General features: G+C 40.5%; 1 protein-coding gene across 1 annotated transcript in view; it reads left to right on the top strand.

Annotated features, from left to right (window-relative positions):
• CPVL (carboxypeptidase vitellogenic like) overlaps positions 1-22,051 on the top strand; it is a 1,090,549-nt gene that overhangs the window by 203,003 nt on the left and 865,495 nt on the right. Inside the window, exon 7 of the mRNA XM_053714190.1 lies at positions 20,639-20,705. Within this exon, the coding sequence (XP_053570165.1) occupies positions 20,639-20,705 (67 nt within the window). The remainder of the gene's footprint in view (positions 1-20,638; positions 20,706-22,051) is intronic.

Below are 22,051 nucleotides of genomic sequence, written 5' to 3'. Positions count from 1 at the left end.
GGGAAAAATGCATATATTTCTTTTTTCTTACCTTTTTCTTACCTTCTACCTTTCTTACCTTTATTGCGTCATTCTTGGCGCGAGATTTTTTTGGCGCAAAATGTCGTCATAGTTGGCTCCGGAAGTTTTTTCGTAATTGCGTCATTTTTGACTTATGTGTCTTGCAGACTTTTTTTGGCGCCAAAAAATATGGGCGTCATTCTTGGCGCCAGTTTTTTTCACATTATTTCAGTCTCACTTTTCAGTTGCTTCTGGTTTTCTAGAAGCTTGTTTCATTTTGCATTTTTTCCCATTCCTGAAACTGCCATTTAAGGAATTTGATAATTTTGCTTTATATGTTGTTTTTTCTTTTACATATTGCAAGATGTCTCTACCTGACCCTGGATCAGAATCTACTTCTGGAAAAGAGCTGCCTGATGTCCGTTCTACCAAAGCTAAGTGCATTTGTTGTAAACTTTTGGTAACTGTTCCTCCGGCTGTTTGTGATAGTTGTCATGATAAGCTATCAAAAGCAGATAGTATTTCCATTAGTAATAATCCATTACCTGTTGTTGTTCCTTCAACATCTAATGTTCAGGATGTTCCTGTTAATGTTAAAGAATTTGTTTCTAATTCTATTCGGAAGGCTCTGTCTGTTATTTCTCCTTCTACTAAACGTAAGAGGTCTTTTAAAACTTCACATATTTCAGATGAATTTTTAAATGACTGCCATCATTCTGACTTATCTATTTCTGATGTGGATCTATCTGATTCAGAAGATTCTACCTCAGACATTGACACTGATGAATCTTCATATTTATTTAAGATGGAGTTTATTCGTTCTTTACTTAAGGAAGTGTTGATTGCTTTAGATATGGAGGAGTCTAGTCCTCTTGATATTAAAACTACTAAGCGTTTAAATGCAGTTTTTAAACCTCCTGTGGTTATTCCAGAAGTTTTTCCTGTTCCTGATGCTATTTCAGAAGTAATTTCTAGGGAATGGAATAGTCTGGGTACTTCATTTACTCCTTCTCCAAGGTTTAAGAAATTGTACCCTTTGCCATCTGATAGATTAGGGTTTTGGGATAAAATCCCCAAAGTTGATGGGGCTATTTCTACTCTTGCTAAACGTAATACTATTCCTACGGCAGATAGTACTTATTTTAAGGATCCTTTAGATAGGAAGCTTGAATCCTTTCTAAGGAAGGCTTATTTATGTTCAGGTAATCTTCTGAGACCTGCTATTTCTTTGGCTGATGTTGCTGCAGCTTCAACTTTCTGGTTGGAGGCTTTAGCGCAACAAGCGTCAGACCATAATGCTTATAGCATTGTTAAACTTCTTCAACATGCTAATAACTTCATTTGTGATGCCATTGTCGATATCATTAGAATTGATGTCAGGTATATGTCTTTAGCTATTTTATCTAGAAGAGCTTTATGGCTTAAGTCTTGGAATGCAGATATGACTTCTAAGTCAACATTGCTTTCTCTTTCTTTCCAAGGTAATAAATTATTTGGTTCTCAGACTCGATAATTTCAACGGTTACTGGGGGAAGGGAGCCTTTTTACCTCAGGATAAAAAAATCTAAAGGTAAATATAGGGCTGCTAATAGTTTTCGTTCCTTTCGTCAGAATAAGGAACAAAAGCCTGACCCTTCCTCTAAAGGAACAGTTTCCGTTTGGAAACCTTCTCCAGTCTGGAATAAATCCAAGCCTTTCAGAAAGTCAAAACCAGCTCCCAAATCCGCATGAAGGTGCGGCCCTCATTCCAGCTCAGCTGGTAGGGGGCATGTTACGATTTTTCAAAGATGTTTGGATCGATTCGATTCAAAGTCTTTGGATTCAGAACATTGTTTCACAAGGGTACAAAATAGGTTTCAGGGTAAGACCGCCTGTGAGAAGATTCTTTCTTTCACGCATTCCAATAAACCCAGTGAAGGCTCAAGCGTTTCTGAAATGTGTTTCAGATCTGGAGTCAGCTGGGGTAATTATGCCAGTTCCAGTTCTGGAACTGGGGCCTGAGGTTTTACTCAAATCTGTTCATTGTACCAAAGAAGGAGAATTCCTTCAGACCAGTTCTGGATCTAAAAATATTGAATCGTTATGTAAGGATACCAACATTCAAGATGGTGACTGTTAGAACTATTCTGCCTTTTGTTCAGCAAGGGCAAGGGCCTTAGGGCATTATATATCCACAATAGACTTACAGGATGCATATCTTCATATTCCAATTCATCCGGATCACTATCCGTTCCTGAGATTCTCTTTTCTAGACAAGCATTACCAGTTTGTTGCTCTTCCTTTTGGCCTAGTTACAGCTCCAAGGATCTTTTTGAATGTTCTCTGTGCCCTTCTCTCTGTAATCAGGGAGCAGGGTATTGCGGTGTTTCCTTATTTGGACGATATCTTGGTACTTGCTCAGTCTTTACATTCTGCAGAATCTCACACGAATCAACTTGTGGTGTTTCTTCAAAGACATGGTTGGAGGATCAATTTACCAAAGAGTTCCTTGATTCCTCAGACAAGGGTAACCTTTTTAGGTTTCCAAATAGATTCAGTGTCCATGGCTTTGTCTCTTACAGAAAAGAGACGTCTGAAATTGGTTTCAGCTTGTCGAAACCTTCAGTCTCATTCTTTCCCTTCGGTAGCTTTGTGCATGGAAATTTTAGGTCTCATGACTGCTGCATCGGACGCAATCCCTTTTGCTCGTTTTCACATGAGACCTCTCCAGCTTTGTATGCTGAACCAATGGTGCAGGGATTATACAAAGATATCACAATTAATATCCTTAAATCCCAATGTTCAAGCTTCTCTGACTTGGTGGTTGGATCACCATAGTTTAGTTCAAGGGGCCTCTTTTGTTCGTTCAACCTGGACTGTGATCTCAACAGATGCGAGTCTTTCAGGATGGGGATCTCTGACAGCGCAGGGGGTTTGGGAATCTCAGGAGGCGAGATTACCAATCAATATTTTGGAACTCCGTGCGATTTTCAGAGCTCTTCAGTTCTGGCCTCTTCTGAAGAGAGAATCGTTTATTTGTTTTCAGACAGACAATGTCACAACTGTGGCGTATGTCAATCATCAAGGTGGGACTCCCAGTCCTCAGGCAATGAAAGAAGTATCTCGGATACTTGTATGGGCGGAATCCAGCTCCTGTCTAATTTCTGCGGTTCACATCCCAGGTATAGACAATTGGGAAGCGGATTATCTCAGTCGCCAGATGTTACATCCGGGCGAATGGTCTCTTCACCCAGAAGTATTTCTTCAGATTGTTCAAATCTGGGGGCTTCCAGAAATAGATCTGATGGCTTCTCATCTAAACAAGAAACTTCCCAGGTATCTGTCCAGATCCAGGGATCCTCAGGCGGAAGCGGTGGATGCGTTATCACTTCCTTGGAATTATCAACCTGCTTATATCTTTCCGCCTCTAGTTCTTCTTCCAAGAGTGTTTTCCAAAATTCTAATGGAGCGTTCGTTTGTACTGCTGGTGGCTCCAGCATGGCCACACAGGTTTTGGTATGCGGATCTCGTTCGGATGGCCAGTTGCCAACCTTGGACACTTCCGGTAAGGCCAGACCTTCTATCTCAAGGCCCATTTTTCCATCAGGATCTCAAATAATTAAATTTGAAGATATGGAGATTGAACGCTTAATACTTAGTCATAAAGGTTTCTCTGATTCAGTGATTAATACTATGTTACAGGCTCGTAAATCTGTGTCTAGGAAGATCTATTACCGAGTCTGGAAGACTTACATTTCTTGGTGTTCTTCACATAAATTTTCTTGACATTCTTTTAGAATTCCTAGAATTTTACAATTTCTTCAAGATTGTTTGGATAAGGGTTTGTCTGCAAGTTCCTTGAAAGGTCAAATCTCTGCTTTTTCGGTTCTTTTTCACAGAAAGATTGCTAATCATCCTGATATTCATTGTTTTGTACAGGCTTTGGTTCAAATCAAGCCTGTCATTAAGTCAATTTCTCCTCCTTGGAGTCTCAATTTGGTTCTGAGGGCTTTACAGGCTCCTCCGTTTGAACCTATGCATTCTCTGGATATTAAATTACTTTCCTGGAAAGTTTTGTTCCTTTTGGCCATCTCTTCTGCTAGAAGAGTTTCTGAATTATCTGCTCTTTCTTGTGAATCTCCTTTTCTGATTTTTCATCAGGATAAGGCGGTGTTGCGGACTTCATTTAAATTTTTACCTAAAGTTGTGAATTCTAACATTAGTAGAGAAATTGTTGTCCCTTCATTGTGTCCTAATCCTAAGAATTCTCTGGAGAGATCTTTACATTCTTTGGATGTAGTTAGAGCTTTGAAATATTATGTTGAAGCTACTAAAGATTTCAGAAAGACTTCTAGTCTATTTGTTATCTTTTCTGGTTCTAGGAAAGGTCAGAAGGCTTCTGCCATTTCTTTGACGTCTTGGTTAAAGTCTTTGATTCATCATGCTTATGTGGAGTCGGGTAAATCCCCCGCCTCAAAGGATTACGGCTCATTCTACTAGGTCAGTTTCTACTTCCTGGGCTTTTAGGAATGAAGCTTCGGTTGATCAGATTTGCAAAGCAGCAACTTGGTCTTCTTTGCATACTTTTACTAAATTCTACCGTTTTGATGTTTTCTCTTCTTCTGAAGCAGTTTTTGGAAGAAAAGTACTTCAGGCAGCCGTTTCAGTTTGATTCTTCTGCTTATAATTTCATTTTTTTTCATTATAAGATTAAAACTTTTTGATTTGGGCTGTGGATTATTTTTTCAGCGGAATTGGCTGTCTTTATTTTATCCCTCCCTCTCTAGTGACTCTTGCGTGGAAGTTCCACATTTTGGGTATCTGCTATCCCATACGTCACTAGCTCATGGACTCTTGCTAATTACATGAAAGAAAACATAATTTATGTAAGAACTTACCTGATAAATTCATTTCTTTCATATTGGCAAGAGTCCATGAGGCCCACCCTTTTTGTGGTGGTTATGATTTTTTTGTATAAAGCACAATTATTCCAATTCCTTATTTTTGATGCTTTCGCTCCTTTCGTATCACCCCACTTCTTGGCTATTCGTTAAACTGAATTGTGGGTGTGGTGAGGGGTGTATTTATAGGCATTTTAAGGTTTGGGAAACTTTGCCCCTCCTGGTAGGAATGTATATCTCATAAGTCACTAGCTCATGGACTCTTTCTAATATGAAAGAAATGAATTTATCAGGTAAGTTCTTACATAAATTATGTTATTTTTATTCTTACATTTCAACTTCCCTTTAAATATAAAATCATGCAGCCTCTTAAACTATCACTTATTTGTTATGTTGGCTGGAGACAACACACTAACATCTGGCACTTATATCTATTGCTGTCTTTTTGGGAGTCAGAATAAGAGCCATTAAGAAGTCTGTTTGCTTGCTCCTAATTTAAACGTGCAATTGTATATCATTTATTTACAAGCACTGCACAATAAATCCTGAAACTTGCTTCACAGATTTTATAAATTGTAATGAAAATCATTATCAGACTGATAGGGGGATATGTATCAAGCCATCAACCGCAAATACCATGGAATTCCGCAGCATAATTGTTGCAAGATTTATCTGACCTAGGCATCAAAGCCTACAGACTGGCAAAAGTTGAAATTTGTGACGTAACATACAATCCGCCGGTGTCAATCCGACGCAGATCGATGCTTACACCATTACAGATGTTCCGAAGACACATTCGGCTCTGACACTTTCACATTTTATAAAATTTCTAACCGGTACGCTCGCAGCTATTCCAGCCCAGCGTACCTGGTTTTCAATCCGCCACACTGGAGGCTGCAGATGCCATAGAAATAAATGTGAGTCTGAAAACAGTGAAAGCTTATGTTCGATGCTGCCAGATATCCCATTGATTTATATGGTTGAAAACAAGTTACGTTTACACCTAACATAAGCCCCGAGTCTAAACACCCCTAATCTGCCGCCCCCAACATTGCTGCCACCTATTATGTTATTAACCCCTATCCCGCCACTTCCCGACACCACCGCCACTAAATAAATGTATTAACCCCTAAACTTCTAGCCTCCCACATCACCACCACCACTAACTAAACCTATTAACCCCTAAACCGTCAGCCCCCCACATCACCATAAACTAAATTAAGCTGATAACCCCTAAACCTAACAACCCGCTAACTTTAAATTAAAATTACAACATCGCTATCTTAAAATAAATGTAAATTTACCTGTAGAATTAAAATTATTTTTAAACTATTAATTAACCTACCTTATTATACTACAATTAAACTAGCAATTAAATAAACTAAATTACATATTAAAAACCCTAACCCTTCTCAAATTATTTAAATCTACTATTAAACCTTATTAAAAATTACTAAATTACAAAAAAAACACATAATCAAAAATATAAAAGAATTACACCTAATCTAATAGCCCTATCAAAATAAAAAAGCCCCCCAAAATAAAAACCCCCCAAAGAAATCAGCTCTTTTACCTGTAAAAAATACAAACACCCCACCAACAGTAAACCTACCACTCAACCAACCCCCCCCAAATAAAAAACTTAAAGTAACCTAAGTTCCCCAATGCCCATTTAGCTCTTTTACATGCCTAGACCCTAATCTAAAAATAAAACCCACCCAAAAAAACCTTAAATAAACCTAACACTAACCCCTGACGATCCACTTACAGTTATTGAAGTTCCGTTTGAAGGATCCATCCAGCCGGCAAGAAGTCTTCATCCGGGCGGCCTCTTCCATTTATTTTTAGATTAGGGTCTGGGCATGTAAAATAGCTAAATGCCCTTTTAAGGGCAATGCCCATACAAATGCCCTTTTCAGGGCAATGGGGAGCTTAGGTTATTTTAGATTTTTTTTTGTATTTGGGGGGGTTGGGTGGTGGGTAGTAGGGGGGTGTTTTGTATTTTTTTTTTTTTTTTTTTTTTTTACAGGTAAAAGAGCCGATTTCTTTGGGGCAATGCCCCACAAAAGGCACTTTTAAGGGTCATTGGTAGTTTATTGTAGGCTAGTTTATTTTTATTTTTGGGTGTGCTTTTCTTTTACAAGATATGACGAGTCCACAGATTTCATCCTTATGGGATTAAATCTCCTGTTAGCAGGAAGTGGCAAAGAGCACCACAGCAGAACTGTATATATAGCTCCTCCCTTCCCTCCCAATCCAGTCATTCTCTTTGCCTGTGTTAGTGATAGGAAGAAGTAAAGTGAGGTGTTAGTTTAGATTCTTCAATCAAGAAGCTTTTTTATTTTAAAATGGTGCCAGTGAGTACTATTTTCCTCAGGGAGAATTCGTCAGTCAATATCTTCCCAAGAGGAGTGGAGACATTTTATTTTCTGCCCTGATGTTGATGATCTTGGCAAAACATTCTCTAAGATCCTGCTGGTTCCCACAGAGCGGTTGAAGGTAGTGTACAGAAACATCTTCAGTGTGGAGAACCGTGTCATGCTACAAGCAGCATTGAGGTATGTTCAGTCATTTGTTTCTGGGAGACTTGGTATCAGAACAGGCTGACATTATTCCCTATCTGGAAAGGGGTAATCAGTAGGCACTATGTGTAAAATGGTGGAACTGAATTTCCTGTTTGATATTGATGACTATGGTTTTTATATGGGTATTCAATATGGGCTAGACGCTGGGAGATGCGGTTTCTGTGTAAAGGGCTGTCTTGTTCTATACTCAGGCCCGTTATAGATATATAACGACTACAGTTTTTCATAACTTTCGTTTTTTATTGTGCATAGGTTAGAGGGACACATGGCTTACAATTTATACTGGGAACGACATGTTACTTTGCTTCCCATGCGGTGTTTGAGACGGCTCGTGTTACGCCCATGGTGGACGGGGCCTAATTTTGAGCGCTCAGCCGCGCAGTTTTTCATCCGAACAGGCAGCAAAGTCCTAAGCTCCGGTGGGGCCCATGTTAAATTTGTAGACTAAGGGCCGCTACTTTCGCAGACTCAGTGTACTCTGGGGGCAGGTAGGCGCCGCAGCAGAGCTGTGGCGAGGTGCAGGGGCCTAAATTGTTTAAAATATTGTTATATCTGATAAAGGTGATATAAAGTGTTATATAGCATATCCAAACAAGCGGTGCAATATTATTTAGCTTAATTGGACATATTAGGACATTTTTTATTGCTGCAAACATGGTTTTTTGAGATAACCGAAAAATTGTTGCGCTTTTATTATTTAAAGGAGCAGTACACTTTTTTTTTTTTTTTACTTCAGAGGTCAATAAATAAAGTTTAAGAACGACTATTATTGCTAGTCTGTTTAACATGTCTGACCTTGAGGAAACTCCTTGTTCTATGTGTTTAGATGCCATTGTGGAACCCCCTCTTACTTTTTGTCCCTCATGTACTGAAAGGGCCTTGCAATGTAAAGAGCAGATTTTATTTAAGGCTAAGGATGATTCTCAGTCAGGAGAATCAGGGTATGTCGCCAAATTCTCCCCAAGCGTCACAACCTTTAACGCCCACCCAAGCGACGCCGGGTTCTTCAACTGCGTCTACTTCATTTACTCTGCAGGATATGGCTGCAGTTATGTCATCTACCCTTACTGAGGTGTTATCTAAGTTGCCAGTGTTACAGGGCAAACGCAGCAGGACAGAGGTCAATTTGAATACTGAGACCTCTGATGCTTTATTGGCTATTTCCGATGTACCCTCACAGGGATCTGATTTGGGGGTCAGGGAGCTTCTGTCTGAGGGGGAACTTTCCGATTCGGGAAGTGTGTTACCTCAGACGGATTCGGAAGTCATGTCCTTTAGATTTAAGCTTGAACACCTCCGCCTGTTACTTCGGGAGGTTTTAGCGACTCTGGATGACTTTGACTCTATTGTGGTACCACCAGAGAAATTGTGTAAAATTGACAAATACTTAGAGGTACCTGCTTACTCTGATGTTTTTCCGGTTCCTAAGAGAATCTCGGAGATTATTACGAGGGAATGGGACAGACCGGGTATCCCGTTCTCACCTTCTCCTAATTTTAAGAAAATGTATCTCATATATGACATTTTCGGGACTCTTGGCAAACAGTCCCTAAGGTGGAGGGAGCTATATATACCCTGGCTAAGCGTACAAATATTCCTATTGAGGACAGTTGTGCTTTCAAAAACCCTATGGATAAGAAATTGGAGGGTCTTCTAAAGAAGTTGTTTATTCATCAGGGTTTCCTTTTACAACCAACGGCCTGCATTGTACCAGTTACCACTGCGGCGGCCTTTTGGTTTGATGCCTTAGAGTCTCTTAAGACTGACTCCTTTAGAGGATATTTTAGATAGAATTAAGGCTCTTACGCTGGCTAATTCTTTTTTTTACAGATGCTGCATTTCAGATTGCCAAATTGGCGGCTAAGAATGCCGGATTTGCCATTTTAGAGCGTTATGGTTAAAATCTTGGTCTGCTGATGTGTCATCTAAGTCAAAGCCTTTGGCTATTCCTTTCAAGGGAAAAACCCTATTCGGGCCTGACTTGAAAGAAATAATTTCTGACATTACGGGAGGTAAGGGTCATCTCCTACCTCAGGATAGAACTGCTAAACCGAGGGGTAAACAAAATAATTTTTGTTGCTTTTGGAATTTTAAAGGAGTCCCCTCTTCTTTCGCCAAACAGGAAGGGAATTTTGCTCAGGCCAAGTCCGTCTGGAGACCCAACCAGGCTTGGACCAAGGGTAAACAACCCAAGAAGCCCGCTGCTGCTACCAAGACAGCATGAAGGGGTGGCCCCTGATCCGGGACCGGATCTAGTAGGGGGCAGACTTTCTCTCTTTGCTCAGGTTTGGGTAAGAGATGTGCAGGATCCTTGGACACTGGAAATCGTGTCCCAAGGGTATCAACTGGAATTCAAAAATTCTCTCCCAAGGGGGAGGTTTCTTCTTTCTTTTTATCTGGTCTACAGACAATCGTGAGAGGCGTTCTTACGTTGTGTAAAAGACCTCTCTACTATGGGAGTAATTCGTCCCGTTCTAAGACTGGATCAGGGACAGGGGTTTTACTCAAATCTTTTTGTGGTCCCCAAAAAAGAGGGCACGTTTCGACCCATTTTAGATCTAAAAAGTCTAAACAAGTTTCTCAGAGTCCCATCCTTCAAGATGGAGACTATTCGAACAATTCTGCCATTGATCCAGGAGGGTCAATATATGACTACCGTGGACTTGAAGGATGCATATTCCTATTCACAATGATCAGCACCAGTTCCTAAGGTTTTCCTTTCTGGACAAACATTTCAGTTTGTGGCTCTTCCCTTCGGGTTGGCTATAGCACCCAAGATCTTCACAAAGGTTCTAGGGTCCCTTCTGGCGGTTCTCAGGCCGTGGGGCATTGCAGTGGCGCCTTATCTGGACGCTATTCTGATCCAGGCATCGTCTTACCATCTGACAGAGTCTCATACAGACATGGTTCTGTCCTTTCTGAGGACTCATGGGGGGAAGGTGAATCTAGAAAAGAGTTCCTTAATTCCACAGACAAAGGTTCCCTTCTTGGGAACTCTAATAGATTCCATATCTATGAAAATTTTCTTGACGGAGGTCAGAAAGTTAAAGATTCTGAATACATGCCGAGCTCTTCAGTCCAATCCTCGGCCATCTGTGGCTCAGTGCATGGAGGTAATTGAATTGATGGTGGCGGCAATGGACATCATTCCGTTTGCTCGTTTTCATCTCAGACCACTACAACTGAGCATGCTCAGGCAGTGGAATGGAGATTATGCAAATTTGTCTTCTTAAGATAGATCTGGATCAGGAGACAGACTCTCTTCTTTGGTGGTTGTCGCCGTATCATCTGTCCCAAGGGACATGCTTCCGCAGATCCTCATGGGTGATAGTGACAACGGACGCCAGTCTACTAGGTTGGGGTGCAGTCTGGAATTCCCTGAAGGCTCAGGGTGTGTAGACTCAGTCGGAGTCTATACTTCCAATCAATATTCTGGAATTGAGAGCAATATTCAATGCGCTTCAGGCGTGGCCTCATTTGGCTTTGGCCAAATTCATCTGCTTTCAGTCGGACAACATCACGACTGTGGCTTACATCAATCATCAGGGAGGAACAAGGAGTCCCTTAGCGATGACAGAAGTATCCAAGATAATTTGGTGGGCGGAGGCTCACTCTTGCTATCTGTCAGCAATCTACATCCCAGGAGTGGACAACTGGGAAGCGGACTTTTTAAGCAGACAGACGTTTCATCCGGGGGAGTGGGAACTCCATCCGGAGGTCTTTGCCACTCTGATTCTCAGATGGGGCAGACCGGAATTGGATCTGATGGCGTCTCGTCAGACTGCCAAGCTCCTAAGATACGGATCCAGGTCAAGGGATCCTCAGGCCGAACTGATAGATGCCTTGGCAGTTCAACCTAGCTTATGTGTTTCCACCATTTGCTCTCCTGCCCCGGGTGATTGCACGGATCAAACAGGAGAGGGCGTCGGTAATTCTAGTTGCGCCTGCGTGGCCTCGCAGGACTTGGTATGCCGATCTGGTGGACATGTCCTCTCTGTCGCTGTGGAAGCTTCCATTGAGGCAGGACCTTCTCATTCAGGGACCCTTCCAACATCCAAATCTAGTTTCTCTGCAGCTGACTGCTTGGAGATTGAACGCTTGATTTTATCTAAGCGGGGGTTCTCTGATTCTGTCATTGATTCAGGCACGTAAGCCTGTCACTAGAAAGATCTACCATAAGATATGGCGTAAATATGTTTGTTGGTGCGAATCCAAGGTCTACTCATGGAGTAGAGTTAGGATTCCCAGGATTTTATCTTTTCTCCAAGAAGGATTGTAGAAGGGTTATCAGCAAGTTCCTTAAAGGGACAAATTTCTGCTTTGTCGACTTTACTACACAAAGCGTTTGTCAGATGTTCCAGATGTTCAGTCTTTTTGTCAGGCTTTGACTAGAATCAAGCCTGTGTTTAGACCAATTACACCACTCTGGAGTTTGACTTTAGTTCTTAATGTTCTTAAAGGGGTCCTGTTTGAACCCATGCATTCCATAGATATTAAGTTGTTATCTTGGAAGGTTTTATTTTTGGTTGCTATTTCTTCTGCTCGTAGAGTTTCCGAGCTTTCTGCTTTACAATGTGACTCGACTTATTTTATTTCTCTTGTTAAGTGTGTTCAGTCCACGGGTCATCCATTACTTATGGGATATATTCTCCTTCCCAACAGGAAGTTGCAAGAGGATCACCCAAGCAGAGCTGCTATATAGCTCCTCCCCTCACATGTCATATCCAGTCATTCTCTTGCAAGTCTCAACAAAGGAGGTTGTGAGAGGAGATAGGAGTTTTTTACTTAATTATTCTTCAATCAAAAGTTTATTATTTTAAAATGGCACCGGAGTGTGCTGTTTTTTTCTCTCAGGCAGTATTTAGAGGAAGAATCTGCCTGCGTTTTCTATGATCTTAGCAGACGTAACTAAGATCCACTGGCTGTTCTCGCACATTCTGAGGAGTGGGGTAACTTCAGAGAAGGGAATAGCATGCGGGGTCCCCCGCAAATGAGGTATGTGCAGTAAAATATTTTCTAGGAATGGAATTGACTAAGAAAACACTGCTGTTACCCATATGATGTAAGTACAGCCTTTAATGCAGTAGTAGCGACTGGTATCAGGCTGATGAATGTATGCGCAGTTGAGTTATTTTCTAGGGACTAGAATTTGACTGAGAAAGTACTGTTAATACTGAAATAAATGTATGAGCCTTAACTGCAGTAGAAGCGACTGGTAGCAGGCTTAGTGATAACTTTGCATAACACTGGAAAGTTGTTTTTAAAACGTTTACTGGCATGTTATTCATTTTGTGAGGTACTTTGGTGATAAATCTTTTTGGGCATGATTTTTTTCCATATGGCTAACGTTTATTTCTGCATAGAAACCGTTGTAACAGGTCTCCCACTGTTGTAATATGAGTGGGAGGGGCCTTTTTTTTAGCGCCTTGTTGCGCAGTTAAAATTCTAGCACAGTCTTCCTGCTTCTTCCTCCTTGATCCAGATCGTCTCCAGAGAGCTCAGGGGTCTTAAAAATTCATTTTTGAGGGAGGTAATCAGTCACAGCAGACCTGTGACAGTGTGTTTGACTGTGATAAAAGCGTTAAATCTGAAATTGTTTATCCGTTTTTTGGGTATTGAGGGGTTAATCATCCGTTGGCTAGTGGGTGCAATCCTCTGCTAAATTCATACATTTACTGTTAAATTTGTTTGCTATAACTGAATTAATTCATTTTTATTTCAACTGTGACAGTTTTTTGTGTTTTTAAAAGCGCTGAAGCGTTTTTTTCTATTGCTTGTAAATTTATTGAAAGATTTTTTCCAAGCTTGCTAGCCTTCATTGCTAGCGTGGTTTTTCGGAGTCGGTTATTGATACATTAATACAGGCTCGGAAACCTGTTACCAGAAAAATTTACCATAAAATATGGCGTAAATATTTATATTGGTGTGAATCCAAGAATTACTCATGGAGTAAGGTTAGGATTCCTAGGATATTTACTTTTCTACAAGAAGGTTTAGAAAAGGGTTTATCCGCTAGTTCATTAAAGGGACAGATTTCTGCTCTGTCTATTCTTTTACACAAACGTCTGGCAGAGAATCCAGACGTCCAGGCTTTTTGTCAGGCTTTGGCTAGGATTAAGCCTGTTTTTAAAACTGTTGCTCCTCCGTGGAGCTTAAACTTGGTTCTTAAAGTTCTTCAGGGTGTTCTGTTTGAACCCCTTCATTCCATTGATATTAAGCTTTTATCTTGGAAAGTTCTGTTTTTGATGGCTATTTCCTCGGCTCGAAGAGTCTCTGAGTTATCTGCCTTACATTGTGATTCTCCTTATCTGATTTTTCATTCAGACAAAGTAGTTCTGCGTACTAAACCTGGGTTTTTACCTAAGGTTGTTTCTAACAGGAATATCAATCAAGAGATTGTTGTTCCATCATTATGTCCTAATCCTTCTTCAAAGAAGGAACGTCTTTTGCATAATTTGGACGTAGTCCGTGCCCTAAAGTTCTATTTACAGGCAACTAAAGATTTTCGGCAAACTTCTTCTCTGTTTGTCGTTTATTCTGGACAGAGGAGAGGTCAAAAGGCTTCGGCCACCTCTCTCTCTCTCTTTTTGGCTTCGTAGCATAATACGTTTAGCCTATGAGACTGCTGGACAGCAGCCTCCTGAAAGGATTACAGCTCATTCCACTAGAGCTGTGGCTTCCACCTGGGCCTTTAAGAATGAGGCCTCTGTTGAACAGATTTGCAAGGCTGCAACTTGGTCTTCACTTCATACCTTTTCAAAATATTACAAATTTGACACTTTTGCTTCTTCGGAGGCTGTTTTTGGGAGACAGGTTCTACAGGCAGTGGTTCCTTCTGTTTAATGTTCCTGCCTTGTCCCTCCCATCATCCGTGTACTTTAGCTTTGGTATTGGTATCCCATAAGTAATGGATGACCCGTGGACTGAACACACTTAACAAGAGAAAACATAATTTATGCTTACCTGATAAATTTATTTCTCTTGTAGTGTGTTCAGTCCACGGCCCGCCCTGTCTTTTTTGAGGCAGTTCTAAATTTTAATTAAAGCTCCAGTCACCACTGCACCCTATAGTTTCTCCTTTCTCGTCTTGTTTCGGTCGAATGACTGGATATGACATGTGAGGAGAGGAGCTATATAGCAGCTCTGCTTGGGTGATCCTCTTGCAACTTCCTGTTGGGAAGGAGAATATATCCCATAAGTAATGGATGACCCGTGGACTGAACACACTTAACAAGAGAAATAAATTTATCAGGTAAGCATAAATTATGTTTTTCCATTCTGATAAGGTGGTTTTACGTAGCAAACCTGGTTTCCTTCCTAAGGTTGTTTCTAATAAGAATATTAATCAGGATATTTTTGTTCCTTCCTTGTGTCCTAATCCTTCTTATAAGAAGGAGCATCTGTTACATAATTTGGACGTGGTCCGTGCCCTGAAGTTTTACTTGCAGGCGACTAAATAATTCCGTCAATCATCTTCATTATTCGTTGTTTTTTCTGGAAAGTGTAGGGGCCAGAAAACCATGGCTACCTCTTTCTTTTTGGCTGAAGAGTATCATCCGTCTGGCATATGAGACTGCTGGACAGCAGCCTCCTGAAAGAATTACGGCTCATTCTACTAGGGCTGTGGCTTCCTCGTGGGCATTTAAAAATGATGCTTCTGTTGAACAGATTTGAGGCTGGTTTTGGGAGACAGGTTCTTCTAGCAGTGGTGCCTTCCGTTTTAGGTTCCTGTCTTGTCCCTCCCTTTCATCCGTGTCCTATAGCTTTGGTATTGTATACCATAAGTAAGGATGAAATCCGTGGACTCGTCATATCGTAATTTTTTTTTTTTTATCAGGTAAGCATAAATTTCCTTTTTTATTTTGATAGGGTTATTAGATTAGGTGTAATTCTTTTTTTATTTTTGATAATGTGTGTTTTTTTGTAATTTTAGTGTTTATTTTTTGTAACTTAGCGTTTTTTTTTTTGTAATTTAGTATTTTTGTAATAAGGTTTAATAGTAGATTTAAATAATTTGAGTAGGGTTAGGTTTTTTAATATGTAATAGTATTAGTGAAGATCAGGCAATTATTAATGGAATTGACCTGGCTATTTAATTCCCCCAAATATTTTTATTGAGGTAATAAACCATAATAACATAAAAAAAGCATGTGTTTAGACACAGATTGAAAGTGGTAAGGGCAAACATACATTCCACATATATAAAATAAAGTTTAGTCCAATCCTCTAGGCATTAATATCACTATTAGGTTTGTGGTATCTACAATCATGGTACAGTAATCGCTATAGATATCAGAGAAGGCTTTAACTAAACCACATAATAATATCAGCCATAGAAAAGTAGGATCTGGTAGAGGCCACAATAAAATACCCAAAGCCTCCGCTACATCACTTGTGGAGTTTAAATTTGGTGGACTTAGGGACAGTTGTATGATAAATGTTAGTGACTGAACATACTGTCGTGGTGCCTCCTTTTTTTTTTTTTTTTTTTTTTTTTAATTTTTATTAGAAGTGAAATTGATCTCTGAGTCGCTACCCCCATCTTCATATAGTTTGTCTATTTAAGATAAATTAGGGCATAATGGGAAGCTAGCGGTTGTTATTTTGTTGGGGAAAAGAAAAGAAAGAAATACAGCGGGCAAGAGCCGCTCGAGTTAAGAAAGTGATAGAGGGGTATGGGATGAGGGAGGGGAAGGGGGGGCAAGGGTAAGGAAAGGGATTGGGGAGGTAGGGGAAGGGAGTGGGAGGGGAGGGAGGGTGGACCCAGTTAGATTATCTAGCGGGACCTCTGGAACTACAGGTCTTTTGGGTATAAGGGAGATACTTTGTGCTAAAGCAGGCGGTGGAGGTACTGCTTAATGTAACTATATATGCCTTCAGAAAAGAAGTACAACTGAAATCTTGCAGGCATCATAAACTCTAAGTAAAGAGCATGCCATACTTGCTCTAGAGTGTAGGTTAATAGCCTCACTGTGCTAGTTTAAATAGGACAAGGAGTAGATGTATAAATTGATGTAGTTACCTCTAGAGTAGGGAACAACTAGTGGGTAAGCATATGTAATATGCCTATGGTCAATTCTATAAAAAGTCCTAGTCTGCAAAATGATAGCTAATGTCCCCATATCAGTTGATTTAAGTATCATAGCTTCAGAGACAAAAGTACAGTCTTAGATATTATAGTATGGTTTCCATAAAGATAATAAGGGTTTTATCTAACCTTGTTTTTGCGGCTAAGAGTCTAAGTGCTTTTCACTCAAGGTACAACGTTATAATGTAACAATATGATGCAATTAGCAAGAGAGGGGTTCAACAAAACCTCTTTAAAAAGTTGGAACATTGCTATCTCATATGAGCTTTGAGCTAGGAGGTAAAACAGGAGCCTAGTATCTTAACATAGTTACAGGGAAAAGAAGAGTACTACCCCATATACAAAATCTCAATTATTCATTCACTCTCAGATTGCGTAGAGTATAACATCAGGAGGGGAATCATGTAGGCTAGAAACAGTCATAGATGAGCAAACAAAACCCCAGAGTTTTATGTGAATGAATGTCATCCATCCTACTCCGAATTTTACATGAGCAGGGTAGGATAGCGTTAGGGTGACAATATGTTCTATAACATTCTTCGAACCAATATCCATTTTACAGGGTAGGCGGCAGAGTTCTGGGTGATATAGTCCGACAACCCGTGCTCTCTCCTCAGCAACGGCAGAGCCAAATCAGTGACCCACCCCCAAATTACTCCCCGGGTCCCATGTTGGCCTCTTTGTCTCAAGCAAAAGAGAAAAAGTCAGCTGTGTCGCAGGCAAAGTTTGGGCATATGGATTATGTACCTGCTGGAGTCCCCGGTGCCAGTCGATTACTCCTATGGGCAGTAGAGGTATGTGTGGCCAGCTCCAGTACACTGCGCCCCATTCAAATCCGTACTCTGGTTTATCGATGGACAGAGCTCCGGCAAACATAGTGAAAGAGGGATTGCTAGACTCAAAATGTAAGCTGCTCCGGATCGGTCTGCGATAGCTCCAGGTGCTCTGCTGAGTGCCGCTCTGATCCCGTTGACTGTGTGGTGCTGTTCCGCTCACTCACGCCTGTCTGCGCTGCTACTTCGATGCTGGGGCTTCCCGTGATGATCAGGCCTTTCTGACAGGTCTTCTCTAGATCTCGGGATGTCTGCATCTCATTGCGGCGGATCCAGTTCCCCCTTACTGGATACCGCCATCGGCTCCTCTGGCACCACTGTAGATAGAGATGAGCTCATAGCAGCTCTCAGATCCGCAACAGTCGCTTGCTGGTGTAAATCCAAAGAGCGCATTAATAGATGCAGCACCAAGAGGATTTGTCTTTCCATCGTGTAGTGGAAGCGTTAGCAATAGTATGGAAGCCGTAACTCTATCCAGTGGGGAGATGCGTAGATATTTTCAGTAATGGCGGCCCACTCCGCGTCGAGGTCTCTGTCAGCTGGAGGCCTTTATGTAATTATTGCATGGATTGTTATATGGTGGTAGCTCAATTCAAGTAGTTTCTGTTTTGGAATATATAAGAAGCTAGATAGAGGAGTGAATTAATGTCAAACGTGCCATAAATTTATATATTATTGAACAAGCGTTAGGAGCTCTGTTATGGCACGTCTGACTGCTTCGGCTGCTAGCTCCGTCCCCCATGTAATTTTTTTTAACTGTAACTGAGAAGAGCAAGGCAGCAATTCCCTTCAGTGATAGAGCACACACATTTATGGCAATCCAAACATTTCTACCTATATACATTCATATACTAAACTATACAAAGATGTATGTTGAAAGCACAGCTGTTATAACCCCAAGGCCATGCACACAGTTGGCATACTGCCCACCTGCAAGTGAAAACAGTATTAACAGTGTCACATTTATTTGAACAGTAGGCACAGTCGGTATTGTACATTATACAGTAATTGCCAATAATTATTGCAATGCATATTGTTTCTGCATTCCTGCATACACTCTCTAAATGCAGTAATGAATAATTGAACATGAATATGCGTGATAACCACAAGGGAAATGCAGAATGTAACATATAAAGGTTGACTATAAAAATAAGGGCACCTTCATGAGCAGTCTGTCTGCAGCAGCATCACACAAGTTTATAGGTATAGAAAAGGATTGTATGTAACATTAATTTACTAGATATAAAGGGGTACTATTATGTTAAAGATTATGCCATTTGTTATGGCTACTTACTAAATGATTCTTCAAAAAGTCAGAATCATTCTGGCTAGCACTATGCAAGCAGGGCAGTTTTGTGGAAAAGTGGCATATAACATCTGCTATATAAAATATATATATATATGTGTGAGCATATATGAGTGTAGCATGTTCTGAGTCCTGTTGGCAAAGATGTATGTGTTCTAATATCTTAAGAGGGTGGGCACAACTGACACATCTGCATGTAGTATACAATTTGAAGAAATTTTGACTTGTGAACTACCACTGTTCCTAAACAAGTAGGCAAGCAACAGATAATCTTCCACGATATTATATACGAGACAAGTAGCACAGAAATATCTTGTTCAGAGAAAGCACAAACACATTATTGACAAACTCAGCGTACAGAACATTTATAAGAGTACAAATCAGCAAGCATGTAGACATGTTTGGATTGCCATAAATATGTGTGTGCTCTCCCATACTGGATAAATGCAAATAGGAGCTGATCAATCAATATATATGTAATGATGATGATATCATATGACTTGGTTAAGTTACCAGCTGGGCCCCCAGACTCCCTGGCTCTGTCCTGATCTAGAATCCTGACTGTGCCTGTGTCAGCGTGTCTTCAAATTTGCTAGTGGCTGGCCTGACTGCTGCTCCAGTGTTGCAAGCGTTTTCCAGTGCTGCGCCAGTGTTCCCGCATTTTCCTCTTTGTCCTGCGCTGCTGGCACTCTTTGGTCAGACTTGTTAGTAACTCTCGCTCCTCCCACATCCCTCCATCTCCGGTCACGTTCTGTGCGACTAAGTTGAAACATGACCGGTCATGCACACACATTGCACAATTGTACAAACGTTAAGTACCGCAGCCAGTTCCTGCCTGTCATTCCCTTTGTGGTGTGGTGTCACTGCCCCCCCCCCCCCCCCCCCCCCCCTGAGCTTGACACCCACATGCGGTCTGCACCCTCTTGTGATGCCTCTGGGCGGGATTGCACGCGCTTGTGTGCAATGCTGAATTCCGCCAGGGGAATTCAGCCCGCTAGAGGCGAGCTGCGGCGGACAGGGGTGCTTATGTGCACCCCTGTCCGCCTCAGCTTGATAAACCGCTCCCAATTTGTTTTACATATTCTACTTTTGCTTTGGATTAAGAATCTGTTAAAATATTATTATTATTATTATTATAATTATTATTATTAGTATTCAGCTAGATTACGAGTTTTGCGTAGTAGTAGGATAATTTGTGGAATTCTCATTTTGTGTGGAATGATTTTATAGTAGCAGATTGAAAACCTTTCTTATGAACAGAATGATTACACATCATATCATGTCCTTAAAGGGATAGAATGGTCAAAATAGAAATGTGCATTTCAATTTGAAATATTAACATTTTTACAATATACCTCCATTTTGAAAATCTGCTTGTAGTAAAAGTTACTGTTTATTTAGCGGCATACGCACATATCCTGTGAAGGCTCTTGCACCAGTATTCACCATATACTTGCTCAGAGAGCTGGCTGTAGTGTGTATTGCTTCTGTAGGTGTAATTTAAGCCACTGCTGACTCTCTCTAAGGTGGTTTGGTGGTTGAATACTGGTGCACGGGCCCTCACAAGATATGGGCGTATGCTAAAGAAATTTTTTTTTTTTTTTATTTTAAGCAATTTTGCAATATACTTCCATTAGCAAAAATGCTTCTAATTAAATTTGAAATGCCCCTATGCACATTTAATTTCTAACATTTCTATCTCTTTTAAAGGGACATTATATAGAAATGGAGCAAACCTTTTGTAAAGGTTATACACAGTAAAAGCTTAAAAATGCATCATATTGTTGCATCTTATATGTAATAACATTTGTGAGATAATTCTGTAAAGTGAACAAGTAAATTATTCCTATTTCTATTGTTACTTAATAAATAAATATAAGTTTCATTGCTCATCATTTAATCTTTTTTTTTTTTTTTTTTTTTTTTTTTTTTTTTAAATCAACCAGTGCACTCACACAGTTTTTCCAAATATTTCCTGATTATCAAAATAATGAATTTTATGCTACAGGAGAGGTAAGTTTATTATTATTATTGTTATTGTTATTATTGTTATTATTATTATTGTTATTATTATTATTGTTAATACAATATGCTTTCTTAATTGAGCTGCAGCACTGCCTATTGTGCACACCTCCTAAAATATTTTGTGCTAACAAATATAAGACTAGAAATGCTTGTCATCATTTTTTAATTCCATTTGAAATATAAAACCTACATCTCTTAATATTTTTTTTTTTCATAATATATAACAATTCTTTAAAACATTGCTGCATGGAGGGGGGCGGAGCATGCCTTGCTGCCGAGCGGTCGCATATCACTTCAGCTCTGTACATTATCTATAACAATTGACAGAACAGGTCGCTCGGTTGCACTTATTTTACTATCATCTTGAAGCTGAACTCAGGCAGAACCACCTAAATCAGCTGGGTACCCAGAAGATATATAAAGATAGGACATTTGTTCTACTTTAGCTGGAAGCCCATTACAGATGCTACAAACGAACGGCCATCTTCCCCACTGTGTGATGCACTAAAATTTTTAAGACCGGGATCCACTCTATCAGGCTAACTGACTCCTGCTTAGCTTTGTAATCGGACCGATAATCCTCATGGCTGTATCGGAGATGATCAGACACGCTTTTGCAGATTTACTATCTAAAATGGAGACGCACTTCCAGGATCTCAGACATGAGATTTTAGCTATTTCCTCTCCAACACTCTCAGATGTTCAGCAGCAGCGCTCCTCAGATATATCACCCTCATGGGAGAGTATACCTACCTTGAAGACTCCAGTAGAAGACCGGCGACAGGAGAACTCGGTTTCATCCACCTCTTCGTTTCTGGATGCGGGTCCAGAGTTGCCTAATAGACAGGAGATCCCAGAGCAGTGGCGACATCTTGGAAGGAGAATAGACTGAACCTGATTAGGCTAATTAACACCTACTGCGCTCCTACAGAGACTCAGCTTAATATCAAATCAAAACACCCACGTATAGTAGAGAATTCACTGCAGCTGCATCCTTATCGGAACTGATACCAAACAACCATGCCTCTTTTGCAAACGCAGTAACCAGCCTTTTAACTTCTGCTAAACTGGTAAAGTCAGCTATACCTAACATCGCAACACTACCGGAACAGATCCAGCAGAGTGATTTCATGCCCTGTGGCAATCGCAAAGGTCTGAATCTATTTTCCAAGCTATGGGACATAAACCAACTGCTCCAGCTATCTCTGGGGCCCCGATTCTCACTACATGTGAGTCAGTTTGTCGCTTTAGGAGTGGGCTGAGAGAGTACTGGTGATCCTGGGGTGCCATTTCAGCCATATGGTCTTTATAAGCTTGAATATTGTGATAGCTCC

Source organism: Bombina bombina, chromosome 5 (genome assembly GCF_027579735.1).
Source record: "Bombina bombina isolate aBomBom1 chromosome 5, aBomBom1.pri, whole genome shotgun sequence".
NCBI classification, from domain to species: Eukaryota; Metazoa; Chordata; class Amphibia; order Anura; family Bombinatoridae; genus Bombina; species Bombina bombina.
This window is presented reverse-complemented; position numbering and strand designations above follow the sequence as displayed.